Below are 17,656 nucleotides of genomic sequence, written 5' to 3'. Positions count from 1 at the left end.
AGAATGGTTAAAATAGTCCTACCTGTATGTCTCATAGCTGCGGTCTAGTTGTTGAGAAATTGAGTTTTAATCTTTTATATTAATGATTTCTTACAAGCTCCCGAGTACCCTGTAATATGCAGTCGCGGCACCCTGCACTCACACAATTATCCTTATCCTCCCTTCTATGGGCAGTGTCTTCATTGTTCTTCTACACCTACGAGTCATTCAATTTCTTAACAACTAGACCGCAGCTATGAGGTAAGACTATTTTAACTATTCTATTACCTGCATACCCTTAGTAATGGGTTATATCCATCCCAGGGGGTGACAGATTCCCTTTAAAGCTAGTTTTCAACCTAATACATCAATCTTATACAGATATAGATAAATCCACTATAGAGATATCCTGTAGACATACCATTTAACAAGCCACCAATATATAATAAACTTTGACCTTTAGTGCCTTTCATGTGGCACTAACGGGTATTTAGCCTTATTTAACCTATTAAATAATTTTAAACAAATGGCATGGGGTCCCCCTATTGTTCATAACCAGCCAAGGTAAAGCAGACAACTGCAGGCTTATGTCTTAGTAAACTATGTTAGTTGTGGTGCCTGTAACCCCTGTTGCCCTGTGCCGTAACAATACCCAGAAAACCACTCTACTTTTGAAAATGCATCGCTTTTTTTTTTTCTTTTACTACCTTACTGACAAATCCATGACACCCACCCCCAGGCTCTGGTAGGTTTCCAACCCTTGGGGGTACCAGATATTGGTTTCTCCACCTACTTTCTGTTGTTGCTGAGCTTAACTTTTCTGTCCTACTTGGAATGGTGACATATTTCATCCATATTTCATGCATGGAGCCTACCCCAGGAGGCTGCAGGGTAAAGTTTTTTGGGGTATGCTTATTGCCGATAGTAAAGTGCCTTGTAATGTACAAACGTATTATTCATTTTGTCTGCAACCTCATTTATGTATTATTTTATCATTATGATTCTTGTTATGTTACGTTGCATTCAATGACATCGTTGAAAAGAGTTCAGGTTATTCACATGATGTACAGACAATAGCACAAAATGCAGCCATGCAATTATCAGTCAATATTATAACTCATTTTTCCAGTGGTTTGGTTCTTGAATAAAAGCATACAGAAATATGAATAGTCAATAATCATTACAAACAAAAGAGTCCTTGTACCTTTAATTTAAAAAGTACACCTTTGCTGTCTATCATTGCAGACTTCGAGTTTTGTAATAACAGGATTTGAAAAGATTGTCTTATTTAGCAGCTGAAACGTGTCTCGGAGAATCCGAGCTTATCAACATGGCCACGTAATGGCTGGATAAGCAGATGCCAAGGATAACGCTGGATCAGTGCAAATACCATGCTCACATTCTCAGTGTGTCGGGACTGGAGTGTCTTGGAAATCTTCATTCCTGCACAAGGAAGTTAACAAGAGCCGTCCGTGGGGACAGAATCACCCGCCTGATAGTTCGGCCCTTAAGACAGTTGGAGCCAAGATCACTCTGCATAACAAGGTCTGTCACCTTCTTGGCATCGCGGGATACTATGAATGGCACCATCACTGAGCCACAGTTTTTGTTATTGATCTGCAAAACATAATGTATGTATAAAAGCACAACAAAAAAAATAAAACTATAGGTGATATATACAGGTCCCTGTATAGTGCAGGAGGACATACCAAGATGGAAACTTCTACTGTGTCAGGTTGGCTTAGATATTCTGGGTCAACAGTGGGCCAAGTCTGCAAAAGGACATCTTTGCTCCAGCTATACTGAGGGCACAGTTTATGAGCCACATGTCCCATACCTAGAGAACAAAAAGACTGATTATAAAGAGTATACTGTGATAGGTTATAACCTGGAGCACCCACACCAAAAAAACAAAACATTTTTGCATCAAAGGGGTTAGTCATGTTTTGGAAGTTTTTTTTTTACTTAAATGCATATATTTTGGACTAAAAATAATTTTTGCAATTGGGTTTCAGTAAAAAAAAAAATTTGCTGGCTGCAGAATGAGTTAAATAAGAAGCGGTCAGTCAGCCCACTGTGAAGGTCTGATGGGGAATCTCTAGCTTTTTTTATCTGTCTTCTTCTTAGCTTCTCGCAGCTGATTTATGACCAGATTAAAATTGAATGTGCAGAGAAAGAAAGTGCCTATAAAAGCCAAAAGGGGCAACATTTTTAATGAAACCCAACTGCAAAAAATGATTTTTTTAGACCCATGAATTTTAGTAAACAAAAAGTGGACAACCCATTTAAAGAACCACTCCAATGGTTTGTTTTATTTTCATTCCACTGCCGGAGTGGTGTCTGCTCCTCGCGTGTAGTAGCATTCTTACCAGCTGCCATCTTCTGCCGTTCTCGGTGCCACTCTGGTTGTCTTCTGCTAGTGGTGACCTGTCGGATCACTCCCATGTTTGCTGAGCGAACATGAACAAGTCACTCCTCAGCGTTAAGGTACCGTCACACTAGACGATATCGCTAGCGATCCGTGACGTTGCAGCGTCCTCGCTAGCGATATCGTCCAGTGTGACAGGCAGCAGCGATCAGGCCCCTGCTGTGCTGTCGCTGGTCGGGGAAGAAAGTCCAGAACTTTATTTGGTCGCTGGACTCCCCGCAGACATCGCTGAATCGGCGTGTGTGACACCGATTCAGCGATGTCTTCACTGGTAACCAGGGTAAACATCGGGTAACTAAGCGCAGGGCCGCGCTTAGTAACCCGATGTTTACCCTGGTTACCATCCTAAAAGTAAAAAAAACAAACACTACATACTTACCTACAGCCGTCTGTCCTCCAGCGCTGTGCTCTGCACTCCTCCTGTACTGGCTGTGAGCATCGGTCAGCCGGAAAGCAGAGCGGTGACGTCACCGCTCTGCTTTCCGGCCGCTGTGCTCACACAGACAGTACAGGAGGAGTGCAGAGCACAGCGCTGGAGGACAGACGGCTGTAGGTAAGTATGTAGTGTTTGTTTTTTTTACTTTTAGGATGGCAACCAGGGTAAACATCGGGTTACTAAGCGCGGCCCTGTGCTTAGTTACCCGATGTTTACCCTGGTTACCAGTGAAGACATCGCTGAATCGGTGTCACACACGCCGATTCAGCGATGTCTGCGGGGAGTCCAGCGACCAAATAAAGTTCTGGACTTTCTTCCCCGACCAGCGACAGCACAGCAGGGGCCTGATCGCTGCTGCCTGTCACACTGGACGATATCGCTAGCGAGGACGCTGCAACGTCACGGATCGCTAGCGATATCGTCTAGTGTGACGGTACCTTAAGTGTGACGGTACCTTAAGTCTATGAGAGCCTCTTGTGGACTCGCATTGAGAGCTTGTGACCATTACCTCTGACTTCTGGTCAGAATGGAACAGGAGTGGCCCCGGGAGGAGCAGAAGACTGCAGCTACTAAGTATTTTACTAGAGGCAGGGAACAGACATTAGTGATACCACTCGAGTGAAGAAATAACAAAAACGTGTTTTACATACAAAATGTCTATTCTTGATTACACTATTCAAGATTGCAATCTATATTATGCTGAGAATATGTATTTAATAGAATGTCCAGGGATTACCTTTCCATAACTCTGATGCCAAATGTGGGGCCATGGGTGAAATCATAATGATGAGGCTCGCTAATGCATCTTCAAACTCTCTGCTGTGCTGAACAACTCGAGGAGATGTTTGCTGAGAGAAATGACAGAGGGGTCTTATTAGTCACACGTTTAAAGAAGACGCCGACGAATCTTTCCATTCATTACTTGCTTGAAGGCACACAGACACACGGTATTAGATGTCTAAATGCAATACATTTACAGACTCTCCTTCCCACGTCATTACTGCTTGTAAACTGGAGAAATATTATGCAGCTAATTAATGTACTTGGAATGCACAGATTATACTGGAGCTTAAAACCCTGCTGTTCTGTTGGTCAAAAATAACCGACTTTGAACTTCAATATTCTTTAAAATATTCAAGATGCGGCTCTGAAACCCGTGGCCGACCGACCCATCCTCATTTAAGTCAATCAACCACAAGTTTCAGAACCGCATCTTGAACACCCCAAAAAATACCAAAGTTCAAAATAGGTCTCCCCAGACCGAACAGAACAGCAGGGTTAAGAACAGAAGATCGGATTAAGGACAGTTCCCCATGGGCATAATCTGGCCACATTTTAAAATTCAATATGATACTATGGTCCTTGGAAGCAACTTCCTGACCAAATATGACTCTTAGATCAAATTAGATTATAACCTTTGTGATCGAAATAGTGACACTAGAATGAAGCCCTATTACAGCCATGAGACACTGGACTAAAACAAGACTTACATGGGTGATCCCATGTTACTAAATTGCTTTTATTAGCTATACAGTATTCAATTGACTTGCTTTTTCTATCTCCTGTAATTCTCGTGCAGTGTGAGGTTTTATAGCGTACGGTCTGTTTCCATGGAGCTCAGCTACTACAGCCTGGCCAAATGTGCACAGTAGTTACAATTCTGGACAGGAGTTAACTCCTTACATCCTAGTCACTTCTTTCAGTCCAATTATTTCTGTACAGTGGCTACCTGCTCACCTTCCTCCCTCTCAGCTCCTGATTGGGCTCTTACCACTCCTGCACAAGAACTGGGAGCACCGCCTCGCCCCACGAAGCAACAAATAAGGAGGCTGCCTAGCTCTGAGCAGCGCAAGAGACAACTTGAGAATAATTTAAGAGGCCGGAATAGTTAAATCCTCAGTAATATAATGCCACAATTTCCAGGATTTCATTTCTCAACACTCCCCTATTGTTATTTCCCTTTCTTCACACTTTTTATGGCACATTACATTTATATTTCCAGTGGTTTTACTTTTTTTTAATTTCTAATCTTCAGAATAATACAGTAATTATAGTTTGGTAGAAAATACAAATCAAGCTTGACTGAGATGGGTCAGGAAATGAACGGTGAGGACACAGAGTGCTGTAAAAAGATCTAATAAATAATGTGTGATATTGACCTTCTGAAATTAGATAAATGCCACCTAATCATTGGCATTATGTACAATCTGTGCCAGGAACTCGCATGCCAAACTACAGCCACAGTTTCTAATAAAGAAGCTCCATCACTAACATCCTGTTCAGATCTCAGACTGATCCATAAGAAATCCGAGGCTGCATACAAACTAGACAGCCCACAGGCAATGTCCGCTCTCTGTTATGCAGAACAAGAAGATTGAGGATCGATCTCGTCATGTCACAGATGATGGGAGTTATACTGACCCCCTGTGGGTCACTTTGCCTCATTTGTAATATCACATTCTTGAGGAGATCACATTGTACAATACACAATGCTGATCTGATTTCTGCTTGTTACCTAGAAAAAAAGTTCTAGTCTTGGAAATAACTGAATTTTCATATTAACTCTATGAGGGCTGGCATATTTTCTCACAAGATAACTGTTCAGATATTTTTTTACTCTGAAAAAATGAGTAAATTGTACTTAACTAGTGATGAGCGAACGTGCTCGGATAAGGTGTTCTAACTGTATGAATTATATTTACACACACAAGAGGGCGCTACAGCACAGAATACATGCGGATGGGACCTTTCCCACACAAAATGCACAGTTTTTTAAGCAAAACTAGAGTATTAATTAAACAAATTCAGTGTCTAATGAAATAAAGATAAATGATAAATGACGTGCTATCTGCCGTGCTGAGGTTTCAGGCTTCTCTTCTGGAAATTAAAAGAGTGAAATGTGAAAATGAATCTGCATTACATCATATTTCTGCACACAGACCTGCTAATATATTCTCACACCGGCACATTACCTGCTCTAGATCAGTTACCGTACAGCTAGCAAACTGACGATCAACAGAACTTAAAGATAAAAATTATTTTTTAGATCGATAGATCCTTAACCATTTCACGCCGCGGCCCGTTTTCGTTTTTCGCTCCCCTCCTTCCCAGAGCCATAACTTTTTTATTTTTCCGTCAATATGGCCATGTGAGGGCTTATTTTTTGCGGGACGAGTTGTACTTTTGAACGACACCATTGGTTTTACCATGTCTTGTACTAGAAAACGGGAAAAAAATTCCAAGTGTGGTGAAATTGCAAAAAAAAGTGCAATCCCACACTTGTTTTTTGTTTGGCTTTTTTGCTAGGTTAAATAAATGCTAAAACTGACCTGACATTATGATTCTCCAGGTCATTACAAGTTCATAGACATCTAACATGTCTAGGTTATTTTTTTATCTAAGTGGTGAAAAAAAAATGCGCCATTTTCCGATACCCGTAGTGTCTCCATTTTTCATGAACTGGGGTCAGGTGAGGGCTTATTTTTTGCGTGCTGAGCTGATCTTTTTAATGATACCACTTTTGTGCAGATACGTTCTTTTGATCGCCCGTTATTGCATTTTAATGCAATGTCGCAGCAACCAAAAAACGTAATTCTGGTGTTTCTAATTTTTTTCTCACTACGCCGTTTAGCGATCAGGTTAATGCTTTTTTTTATTGATAGATCAGGCAATTCTGAACGTAGCGATACCAAATATGTGCAGGTTTGATTTTTTTTTTATTGTTTTATTTTGGATGGGGCGAAAGGGGGGTGATTTAAACTTTTATATATTTTTTTTATTTTTTTCATATTTTTAAAAACATTTTTTTTTTTACTTTTGCCATTCTTCAATAGCCTCCATGGGAGGCTAGAAGCTGGCACCACTCGATCGGCTCAGCTACATAGCAGCGATCATCAGATCGCTATGTAGCTGAAATGCAGGCTTGCTATGAGCGTCGACCACAGGGGGGTGCTCACAGCAGGCCGGCATCAGTAACCATAGAGGTCTCAAGGACCTCTATGGTTACCATCCTGACGCATCGCCGACCCCCGATCATGTGATGGGGGTCGGCGATGCGCTCATTTCCGGCCGCGCGGCCAGAAGCGGTAGTTAAATGCCGCTGTCAGCTTTTGACAGAGGCATTTAACAGGTTAATAGTGACGGGTGAATCGCGATTTCACCCACCGCTATTGCGCGCACATGTCAGCTGTACAAAACAGCTGACATGTCGCAACTTTGATGTGGGCTCCCCGCCGGAGCCCACATCAAAGGGGGAGACACGACATGCGCACTACTAGTATGGTGCATGTCGTGAAGGGGTTAAAGGGAATCTGTCAGCAGGATTTCACCTCAAAACTATATATGTGTGTAGCTCTTAAAAAGAGAAGTCCTGTAATGCCTTTACATGTCTAGTCTGTTCCTTTGTTACTGAGAAATCAGTGCTTGTATTGATAGGCTAATGAAATTGTAGAGCTGAAGCCTCTGTCACTCCAGCTCTATTTCTAGCCCAGCACCACCACTTCCTCCCTGACTGACAGCCTCTGTGCTGTGTGACTGCTGGCAAAGGAGCAGTCAGTCAAGGAGGAAGAAAATAGAGCTGGACAGACACGAACTTCAGATCTATCAAAGCCCTTTGATGCGGGCTCTGGCGCTGAGACCACATGTTTTCCAGAACATAACAGCTGAATTGATCAGCTGGCATGGGCCCCTAACAGCCGTGGGTGGAATCGCGATCCACCCAAGGCTGTTAACATGCTAAATACCGCTGTCAATCTTTGACAGCGGCATTTAACATGCTTGAGCAGGAAGCGCATAACTAACCCCATCCATCGGTGTGCCCATGTCACATGACCACGGGTCGCCAATAGGTTGGCGTGACAGTCTGGAGTCTGCAGGAGGTTGTCATTGCTGATCTGCTAAGAGCGCCGCCTTGTGAAGCACCTCTATGTGTCTCCTATGGAGAAGCAAATGAAAAGTTAAAAAAAAAATGTTTTATAAAATATAAAGTTCAAATTACTCCTGTTTTTTGCCCCATTCAAAAAAATAAAAAACAATAAAAAAATAAAAAATACACATATTTGGTATTGCTGCATTCAGAAACGCCCGATCAAAATAAAAAAATAATTCATCCAATTGATAAACAATAAAAAGACTCAAAAAACAGAATTATATTATTTTTAGTCATCGCAACATTACAATAAAATACAACAGGAGATCAAAGCATCGTATATATCCCAAAGTAGTACCAATAAAAATGTCAGCTAACATAGCCCCAGATCCCTAAAAATTGCACCATTTTTGTTTCACAAACTTTGGATGTTTTCTTGACCACTTAAATAAAAAAAGAACCTATACATGTTTCGTATCTGTGTACTCGCACTGACCTGGAGAATCATACTGGAAGGTCAGTCTCAGCACTTGGTGCAATTTCACCACACTCGGAATTTGTTCCCGTTTTTCCAGTTCATTATATGGTGCAACTCATCCCGCAAAAAACAAGCCCTCACAAGGACATATTGACAAGAAAAAAAAAAAAAAAAGTTATGGCTCTGGGAAAAAGGGAAGCAAAAAGCGGAAAATGGCTGGGGGTGAAGAGGTTAAAGGGAGAAAAGCATGGCCAGACAGAGCGACTTCCGATGATGACTGCTGATGGCTGTGAGGTCATTGGAGGGCAGCTTCTTTCACATTTTTTTCGCTCCACCAGCTAGAAGAGCTTTAGGAAAGCCGTATTTAAACGCAGGATTTTTTTAGGTTGGAGTCATGAGAGACAGCTTTCTTGTAAGGTATATGTGACTCGTTAATAATTCTAACAATAATCGAGGGACCAGTAATAGGAGAGTCATTTCAGGCTATTCCATAGAAGAGTGGAGAATGATTTGGACAAGTTGAGCAGCTGTGTATGATCTTAGCGTGGGGTACTGAGAGGCCCCCAGATGATTACGGTACGGCATCAGTTTTTCTGGATTTATGCTGATAGAATAGAGAATCAGCAGCCTTTGATTTGCTGCAGTGGTCTTGTAACATCACAATGTCATGTGAATGCCTGGAGACACAGCGGGGAGAGCAAGAGCCACACTGGGTCAAAGGGTAAGAATGCAACTACAGCTATCAAGGGGGCTCACAGAATAGCGAGCACTCCCTTTAATTTTAAAGCAGGATATATGAAAGTGAGACAGTCTTATTTAATATCATTTGCAAGTCCAACATTGTACCAAATCTATTTCAAGGGAATCTGTCAGTAGGATTAACCCTCTGAAGTTTTCTATTTGAGCATGCAAGTGATAGGAAGCTGAATAAAATGATACCTAGATATCTGCGAATCAATGTCTTATTCCAAAGAAATCCATTTATATATGTAAATGAGCTGTACAGGACTATGGGCCGGACACTGATCTGCATGAGAATCTGCCTTCAGAGATTAGTGGAAATAAAAGGGTAAGTACCATTTCATCTCTCCACCAAATACTCATTCAACCTACTGCTATGCCTCCCGACTCATCCATACACATGATTTTTATGTGTTTTCAATATGGAGCAAGGAAAAACCTACTGCCTGGAAAGCCCCTTTTAAGTAAAGTAGCCCCCCATGTAAAATAAAAACAACATATGCTCACTTACCACATTGTATGAGGGCTTGCTATTTGAGGGACAACTGTAGTTTCACCATATCGTGCACTGAAAAACGCAAAAAAAAAATCCAAGCGTAATGAAATGGTGAAAAAAAAAAGCAATTCCACCACTGTTTTCTGGGTTTTGCGTGCACATCATTCATTGTGCAGTAGCAATGGCCTAGAAACATGATTGTCCAGGCCAAGAGTTGCATAGAAGTGACAAAATTCCACCATGGCCACATTGGAAGAGGACTTCAACATGATTTTCTATGCACACTGTAACAAGTATTTTTTTTTTGTACCTAAGGTGAAGGTGCAGTGAAAGTGCCTTTTCTTAATACTCAACAATGACTTCAACTGGTGGATTAATTTGAGGACCAACCAAGACAGCGGGCTTTACAATCTTCTCTACTTTGTGAGCAAATTTGGGTCTTATACACATTTTGCTATTAAGAAAGTGAGCCTCTCCTTGTTGGGAGCCTGCTTTATTACTTTCCTTTTTATGTATCGCATGATGCGCCATCCCCCATCCTCCTCTTCTTTTATATTCTCTATTTAGGAGTACTAAGATGGCAGTGACGGGGACCTTGAGCAAGACCCTGACCCTTAATGAAAAACCTAAAATTGTAAAAAAAAAAATCTGGCCTTCAAACAGGTAGACATACTAGATATTTTAGTTGAAGGAAACCATGTCACTTGATTCATGCTGCCCAAACCGAGAGTAGCATGAGTCAGAGCCTGGTTACCCGATTGCAGACAGGTATGCTTTACTCTGAAATGCTCAGGTGTTTCAGAAGAAACATACCATTGAAAAGCCAGCCGGAAACCATAGGGAGAGATGAGACTAGTCCAGTGCCATCCCCAGACAGCTTCTCTCTGTTCTAGTTTATGGAGAGGTCTCTCTCATGCATTTACATAGGGAGGGACCTATCAATCATCTGATGACCCTACATACCTTTTTCTGGGTGGTCCATGTATCCATGTAGAATGGGATCCCTTGACCAATACAGGTCCTTCTCAAAAAATTAGCATATAGTGTTAAATTTCATTATTTACCATAATGTAATGATTACAATTAAACTTTCATATATTATAGATTCATTATCCACCAACTGAAATTTGTCAGGTCTTTTATTGTTTTAATACTGATGATTTTGGCATACAACTCCTGATAACCCAAAAAACCTGTCTCAATAAATTAGCATATCAAGAAAAGGTTCTCTAAACGACCTATTACCCTAATCTTCTGAATCAACTAATTAACTCTAAACACATGCAAAAGATACCTGAGGCTTTTATAAACTCCCTGCCTGGTTCATTACTCAAAACCCCCATCATGGGTAAGACTAGCGACCTGACAGATGTCAAGAAGGCCATCATTGACACCCTCAAGCAAGAGGGTAAGACCCAGAAAGACATTTCTCAACAAATAGGCTGTTCCCAGAGTGCTGTATCAAGGCACCTCAATGGTAAGTCTGTTGGAAGGAAACAATGTGGCAGAAAACGCTGTACAACGAGAAGAGGAGACCGGACCCTGAGGAAGATTGTGGAGAAGGACCGATTCCAGACCTTGGGGAACCTGAGGAAGCAGTGGACTGAGTCTGGTGTGGAAACATCCAGAGCCACCGTGCACAGGCGTGTGCAGGAAATGGGCTACAGGTGCCGCATTCCCCAGGTAAAGCCACTTTTGAGCTACAGAGAAGCAGCACTGGACTGTTGCTAAGTGGTCCCAAGTACTTTTTTCTGATGAAAGCAAATTTTGCATGTCATTCGGAAATCAAGGTGCCAGAGTCTGGAGGAAGACTGGGGAGAAGGAAATGCCAAAATGCCTGAAGTCCAGTGTCAAGTACCCACAGTCAGTGATGGTGTGGGGTGCCATGTCAGCTGCTGGTGTTGGTCCACTGTGTTTCATCAAAGGCAGGGTCAATGCAGCTAGCTATCAGGAGATTTTGGAGCACTTCATGCTTCCATCGGCTGAAATGCTTTATGGAGATGAAGATTTCATTTTTCAGCACGACCTGGCACCTGCTCACAGTGCCAAAACCACTGGTAAATGGTTTACTGACCATGGTATTACTGTGCTCAATTGGCCTGCCAACTCTCCTGACCTGAACCCCATAGAGAATCTGTGGGATATTGTGAAGAGAAAGTTGAGAGACGCAAGACCCAACACTCTGGATGAGCTTAAGGCCGCTATTGAAGCATCCTGGGCCTCCATAACATCTCAGCAGTGTCACAGGCTGATTGCCTCCATGCCACGCCGCATTGAAGCAGTCATTTCTGCCAAAGGATTCCCGACCAAGTATTGAGTGCATAACTGAACATTATTATTTGTTGTTTTTTTGTTTGTTATTAAAAAACACTTTTATTTGATTGGATGGGTGAAATATGCTAATTTATTGAGACAGGTTTTTTGGGTTATCAGGAGTTGTATGCCAAAATCATCAGTATTAAAACAATAAAAGACCTGACAAATTTCAGTTGGTGGATAATGAATCTATAATATATGAAAGTTTAATTGTAATCATTACATTATGGTAAATAATGAAATTTAACACTATATGCTAATTTTTTGAGAAGGACCTGTATTTAGAAAAGCAGAAAAGAGAATGTGAGTTGTAGGCGGCTGTTACCATATATATGCATGGTCGGTCTCCTCTTTGAAGTGATACATGAGGAGGAAAGGGATTACTATTGTCCTGGTAGGGGTAGACTTAAGGTACCTTCACACTCAGCGACGCTGCAGCGATACCGACAACGATGTCGATCGCTGTAGCGTCGCTGTTTGGTCTCTGGAGAGCTGTCACACAGCTCTCCAGCGACCAACGATCCCGAGGTCCCCGGGTAACCAGGGTAAACATCGGGTTACTAAGCGCAGGGCCGCGCTTAGTAACCCGATGTTTACCCTGGTTACCAGCGTAAAAGTAAAAAAAAAAAACAGTACATACTTACCTACCGCTCTCTGTCCCCGGCGCTCTGCACTCTGCACTCCTCCTGCACTGGCTGTGAGCACAGCGGCCGGAAAGCAGAGCGGTGACGTCACCGCTCTGCTTTCCGGCTGACCAACGCTCACAGCCAGTGCAGGAGGAGTGCAGAGAAGCAGAGCGCCGGGGACAGACAGAGGTAGGTAAGTATGTAGTGTTTGTTTTTTTTACTTTTACGCTGGTAACCAGGGTAAACACCGGGTTACTAAGCGCGGCCCTGCGCTTAGTAACCCGATGTTTACCCTGGTTACCAGTGAAGACATCGCTGGATCGGTGTCACACACGCCGATCCAGCGATGTCTGCAGGGAGTCCAGCGACGAAATAAAGTTCTGGACTTTCCTCAGCGACCAACGATCTACCAGAAGGGGCCTGATCGTTGGTCGCTGTCACACAGAACGATTTCCTTAACGATATCGTTGCTACATCACAAAAAGCAACGATATCGTTAACGATATCGTTATGTGTGAAGGTACCTTTATTTTACACAAGTCCCATCTGTCAGATTTTTTTTATATGTACTTCTGATATGCAATCAGTAGCTGAGAAGATAAAAACCCCTTTTAGATTTATGCCCCTGTAAGTAGTTCAATGTTACAATGAGGCCCTCACAGTAGAAAAAGCTGTGTGAGGGGTCAGGTCAAAGAGAGGTTTTAAAGGGAATCTATCAGTAGGATCTACATTCCTAAGGCCTCTTTCACACTTCAGTTGTTTGGCGTCAGTCTAAAACCGCCATTTTCCGCAAATAACGGATCCGTCATTTTTTTTGGACGGATCCGCTATTTTCCCATAGACTTGCATTAGCGACGGATTGTGACGGATGGTCGTCCGTTCCATCTGCCATGCGACGGATCCGTCGAAATTTGGCGGACGTCATCTAGACATAGACGGACATTATAAAGTTTTTTGTCAACGCCATTCCATAGAATGGCCGCCGATGGGCGACGGATCCGTCGCGACCGTCATTTCGGCGGATCCGTCGCCCCAATCCGCTTTTTCAATTGCGCATGCTCCAAAAAGTAGATACTTTTCCCAGACAACCCCCAAGTAACGGATCCGTCCAAAAAACAGATCCGTTAGAATCGTTTTCTCAACAATTGTGACGGATCCGTCACTATGTCGGAAGTTACTGACGCCAAACAACTGAAGTGTGAAAGAAGCCTAAGCCATCTGTATGTGCATGTATTTTTTTACCATTGGTCTGTGAAAATGAAAAATTACATTTGTTCCGAAAAAAAGTACTGGGAATATATTATGCAATTTCCTCTGAGTATAGGAATATCAAATATATGGTCAAAGCAGGGGCAGACTATTAATTGGTGCAACCTGTGCGGGCCCAAGAGGTATGGGGGCCCATTTCTACCTCCAAAGCAGGTGCAATTTTGCACTTTTAGGAGCTCTTGGGCTGCAAAGAGCCCATATATTGTTCTTGCACAGGGGACCTTTTCTGTCGATGTCCTCCAATGGGTCAAAAACTACTGTTTAGACACATGAGAGGAAGGAACGTTTTTTGGATTTTGGACTGCGGACTTTGCTGGAATGGTTTTCTGGCACCATGGAGCATTTACAGAGACCCTGAGGTGTTAGTACGATTGAAATCTCTCAGAATTGACACAATTTTAGAATCTATACACCTCAAAGCATTGATATGAGGGTACAGTAAGCATTTTAACTGGATTATCCAAGAAAGTAATGCTCAATGAAAATTGCAATTTTTCCAAAGATATGGTATGTCTAGTTTGTGCCACTGTGAAAAAGACAGTTTGCTAATTATAATGCCCCTTTTCACAGTTTTACAAACACCCTGTATTAGACCCTGTTCTTTTAGCTGAATATATGACACGGCTCAGGAGTGAAACAGCACTATGCACACTTGAGGTTTAATTTGGTAATTAACTCAAACACTGGCCAACGATTTTAGAGGTTCCATCTCGGAAAGAAAAAAGAAACATCTTTAACCCCTTAATGACAGCCAATACGCCTTTTAACTGACCTTACATATAAGAGAATATCCTCCCCATACAGGTAACAATCCAGCATCTGTCTGTTGTTCACTATAGCTGACAACTTTCTGCATCAGCCACGATCAGTGTTTGCACCGTCCAAATCTGTTTAACCCCTTAGATGCTGCTGTAAATAGTGACTACATCATTATATATGGTTAACAGAGTGTGGGGGCTTCCTCTTTATCCAAATTGGTGCCCTCAGATCATGATTGTGTGGTCCTGATGTTTGCCATGGCAATTCATGACCAAATAGCGGCCTTAAGGTACCGTTACACTAAACGACTTACCAACGATCACGACCAGCGATACGACCTGGCCGTGATCGTTGGTAAGTCGTTGTGTGGTCGCTGGGGAGCTCTCACACAGACAGCTCTCTCCAGCGACCAACGATCAGGGGAAAGACTTCGGCATCGTTGAAACTGTCTTCAACGATGCCGAAGTCCCCGGGTAACCAGGGTAAATATAGGGTTACTAAGCGCAGGGCCGCACTTAGTAACCCGATATTTACCCTGGTTACCATTGTAAAAGTTAAAAAAAAAAAAAACAGTACATACTCACATTCCGATGTCTGTCACGTCCCCCGGCGTCTGCTTCCCTGCACTGTGTCAGCTCCGGCCGTAAAGCAGAGCACAGCGGTGACGTCACCGCTGTGCTCTGCGTTACGGCCGGCACTAACAGTCAGTGCAGGGAAGCAGACGCCGGGGGACGTGACAGACATCGGAATGTGAGTATGTACTGTATTTTTTTTTTAACCCTTTAAGCCCCAAGGGTGGTTTGCACGTTAATGACCGGGCCAATTTTTACAATTCTGACCACTGTCCCTTTATGAGGTTATAACTCTGGAACGCTTCAACGGATCCCAGTGATTCTGACAATGTTTTCTCGGGACATATTATACTTCATGATAGTGGTAAAATTTCTTTGATAGTACCTGCGTTTATTTGTGAAAAAAACGGAAATTTGGCGAAAATTTTGAAAATTTCGCAATTTTCCAACTTTGAATTTTTATGCAATTAAATCACAGAGATATGTCACACAAAATACTTAATAAGTAACATTTCCCACATGTCTACTTTACATCAGCACAATTTTGGAACCAAAATTTTTTTTTGTTACGGAGTTATAAGGGTTAAAAATTGACCAGCAATTTCTCATTTTTACAACACCATTTTTTTTTAGCGACCACATCTCATTTGAAGTCATTTTGAGGGGTCTATATGATAGAAAATACCCAAGTGTGACACCATTCTAAAAACTGCACCCCTCAAGGTGCTCAAAACCATATTCAAGAAGTTTATTAACCCTTCTGGTGCTTCACAGGAATTTTTGGAATGTTTAAATAAAAAATAACATTTAACTTTTTTTCACAAAAAATTTACTTCAGCTCCAATTTGTTTTATTTTACCAAGGGTAACAGGAGAAAATGGACCCCAAAAGTTGTTGTACAATTTGTCCTGAGTACGCCGATACCCCATATGTGGGGGTAAACCACTGTTTGGGCGCATGACAGAGCTCGGAAGCGAAGGAGCGCCATTTGACTTTTCAATGCAAAATTGACTGGAATTGAGATGGGACGCCATGTTGCGTTTGGGGAGCCCCTGATGTGCCTAAACATTGAAACCCCCCACAAGTGACACCATTTTGGAAAGTAGACCCCCTAAGGAACTTATCTAGAGGTGTGGTGAGCACTTTGACCCACCAAGTGCTTCACAGAAGTTTATAATGCAGAACCGTAAAAATAAAAATCATATTTTTTCACAAAAATTATCTTTTCGCCCCCAATTTTTTATTTTCCCAAGGGTAAGAGAAGAAATTGGACCCCAAAAGTTGTTGTACAATTTGTCCTGAGTACGCTGATACCCCATATGTGGGGGTAAACCACTGTTTGGGCGCATGGGAGAGCTCGGAAGGGAAGTAGCGCCGTTTGACTTTTCAATGCAAAATTGACAGGAATTGAGATGGGACCTCATGTTGCGTTTGGAGAGCCACTGATGTGTCTAAACATTGAAACCCCCCACAAGTGACACCATTTTGGAAAGTAGACCCCCTAAGGAACTTATCTAGATGTGTGGTGAGCGCTTTGACCCACCAAGGGCTTCACAGAAGTTTATAATGCAGAGCCGTAAAAATAAAACAAAAATTTTTTCCCACAAAAATTATTTTTTTAGCCCCCAGTTTTGTATTTTCCCGAGGGTAGCAGGAGAAATTGGACCCCAAAAGTTGTTGTCCAATTTGTCCTGAGTGCGCTGATACCCCATATGTGGGGGGGAACCACCGTTTGGACGCATGGAAGGGCTCGGAAGGGAAGGAGCGCCATTTGGAATGCAGACTTAGATGGAATGGTCTGCAGGCGTCACATTGCATTTGCAGAGCCCCTAATGTGTTATGAAAGGTAATTCAGTACCACAATGGACATAGAGGTCAGCGCACATACAGTGACCTGGCAATAACCCAATAAACAAGAACGAGCTCTGAGACGTGGGAACTCTGTTGACCGCAATCCCTAATCCTCTCAAACCACACTAAAGGCAGCCGTGGATTGCGCCTAACGCTCCCTATGCAACTCGGCACGGCCTGAGAAACTAGCTAGCCTGAAGATAGAAAATAAGCCTACCTTTTCTCAGAGAAATACCCCAAAGGAAAAGGCAGCCCCCACATATAATGACTGTGAGTTAAGATGAAAAGACAAACGTAGAGATGAAATAGATTTAGCAAAGTGAGGCCCAACTTTCTGAACAGAGCGAGGATAGGAAAGGTAACTTTGCGGTCAACACAAAACCCTACAAGAACCACGCAAAGGGGGCAAAAAGACCCTCCGTACCGAACTAACGGCACGGAGGTACACCCTCTGCGTCCCAGAGCTTCCAGCAAGCAGAAAAAAACAAATTGACAAGCTGGACAGAAAAAAACAGCAAACAAATAGCAAAGAGGAACTTAGCTATGCAGAGCAGCAGGCCACAGGAACGATCCAGGAGGAAAAAGGTCCAATACTAGAACATTGCCTGGAGGCCAGGATCAAAGCACTAGGTGGAGTTAAATAGAGCAGCACCTAACGACTTCACCACATCACCTGAGGAAGGAAACTCAGAAGCCGCAGTACCACTTTCCTCCACCAACGGAAGCTCACAGAGAGAACCAGCCGAAGTACCACTTGTGACCACAGGAGGGAGCTCTGCCACAGAATTCACAACACTAATGTACCTAAACAGTAGAAGCCCCCCACAAGTGACCCCAT

The 17,656-nt window shown here is 42.6% G+C and overlaps 1 protein-coding gene across 1 annotated transcript in view; it reads right to left on the bottom strand.

Annotated features, from left to right (window-relative positions):
- Positions 1-1,170: 1,170 nt before the first annotated feature.
- Positions 1,171-17,656, bottom strand: part of LARS2 (leucyl-tRNA synthetase 2, mitochondrial) — a 294,954-nt gene continuing 278,468 nt past the window's right edge. Inside the window, exons 19-21 of the mRNA XM_069730157.1 lie at positions 3,580-3,691; positions 1,689-1,816; positions 1,171-1,596 (exon numbers count right to left, since the gene is read on the bottom strand). Coding sequence (XP_069586258.1) covers positions 1,417-1,596; positions 1,689-1,816; positions 3,580-3,691 — 420 coding nt within the window. The 3' untranslated portion in view covers positions 1,171-1,416. The remainder of the gene's footprint in view (positions 1,597-1,688; positions 1,817-3,579; positions 3,692-17,656) is intronic.

The sequence above is a fragment of the Ranitomeya imitator genome, chromosome 6, assembly GCF_032444005.1.
Source record: "Ranitomeya imitator isolate aRanImi1 chromosome 6, aRanImi1.pri, whole genome shotgun sequence".
Taxonomy (NCBI): domain Eukaryota; kingdom Metazoa; phylum Chordata; class Amphibia; order Anura; family Dendrobatidae; genus Ranitomeya; species Ranitomeya imitator.
The sequence above is the reverse complement of the archived record's forward strand: the minus strand, read 5'-3'. Positions and strand labels throughout refer to the sequence as shown.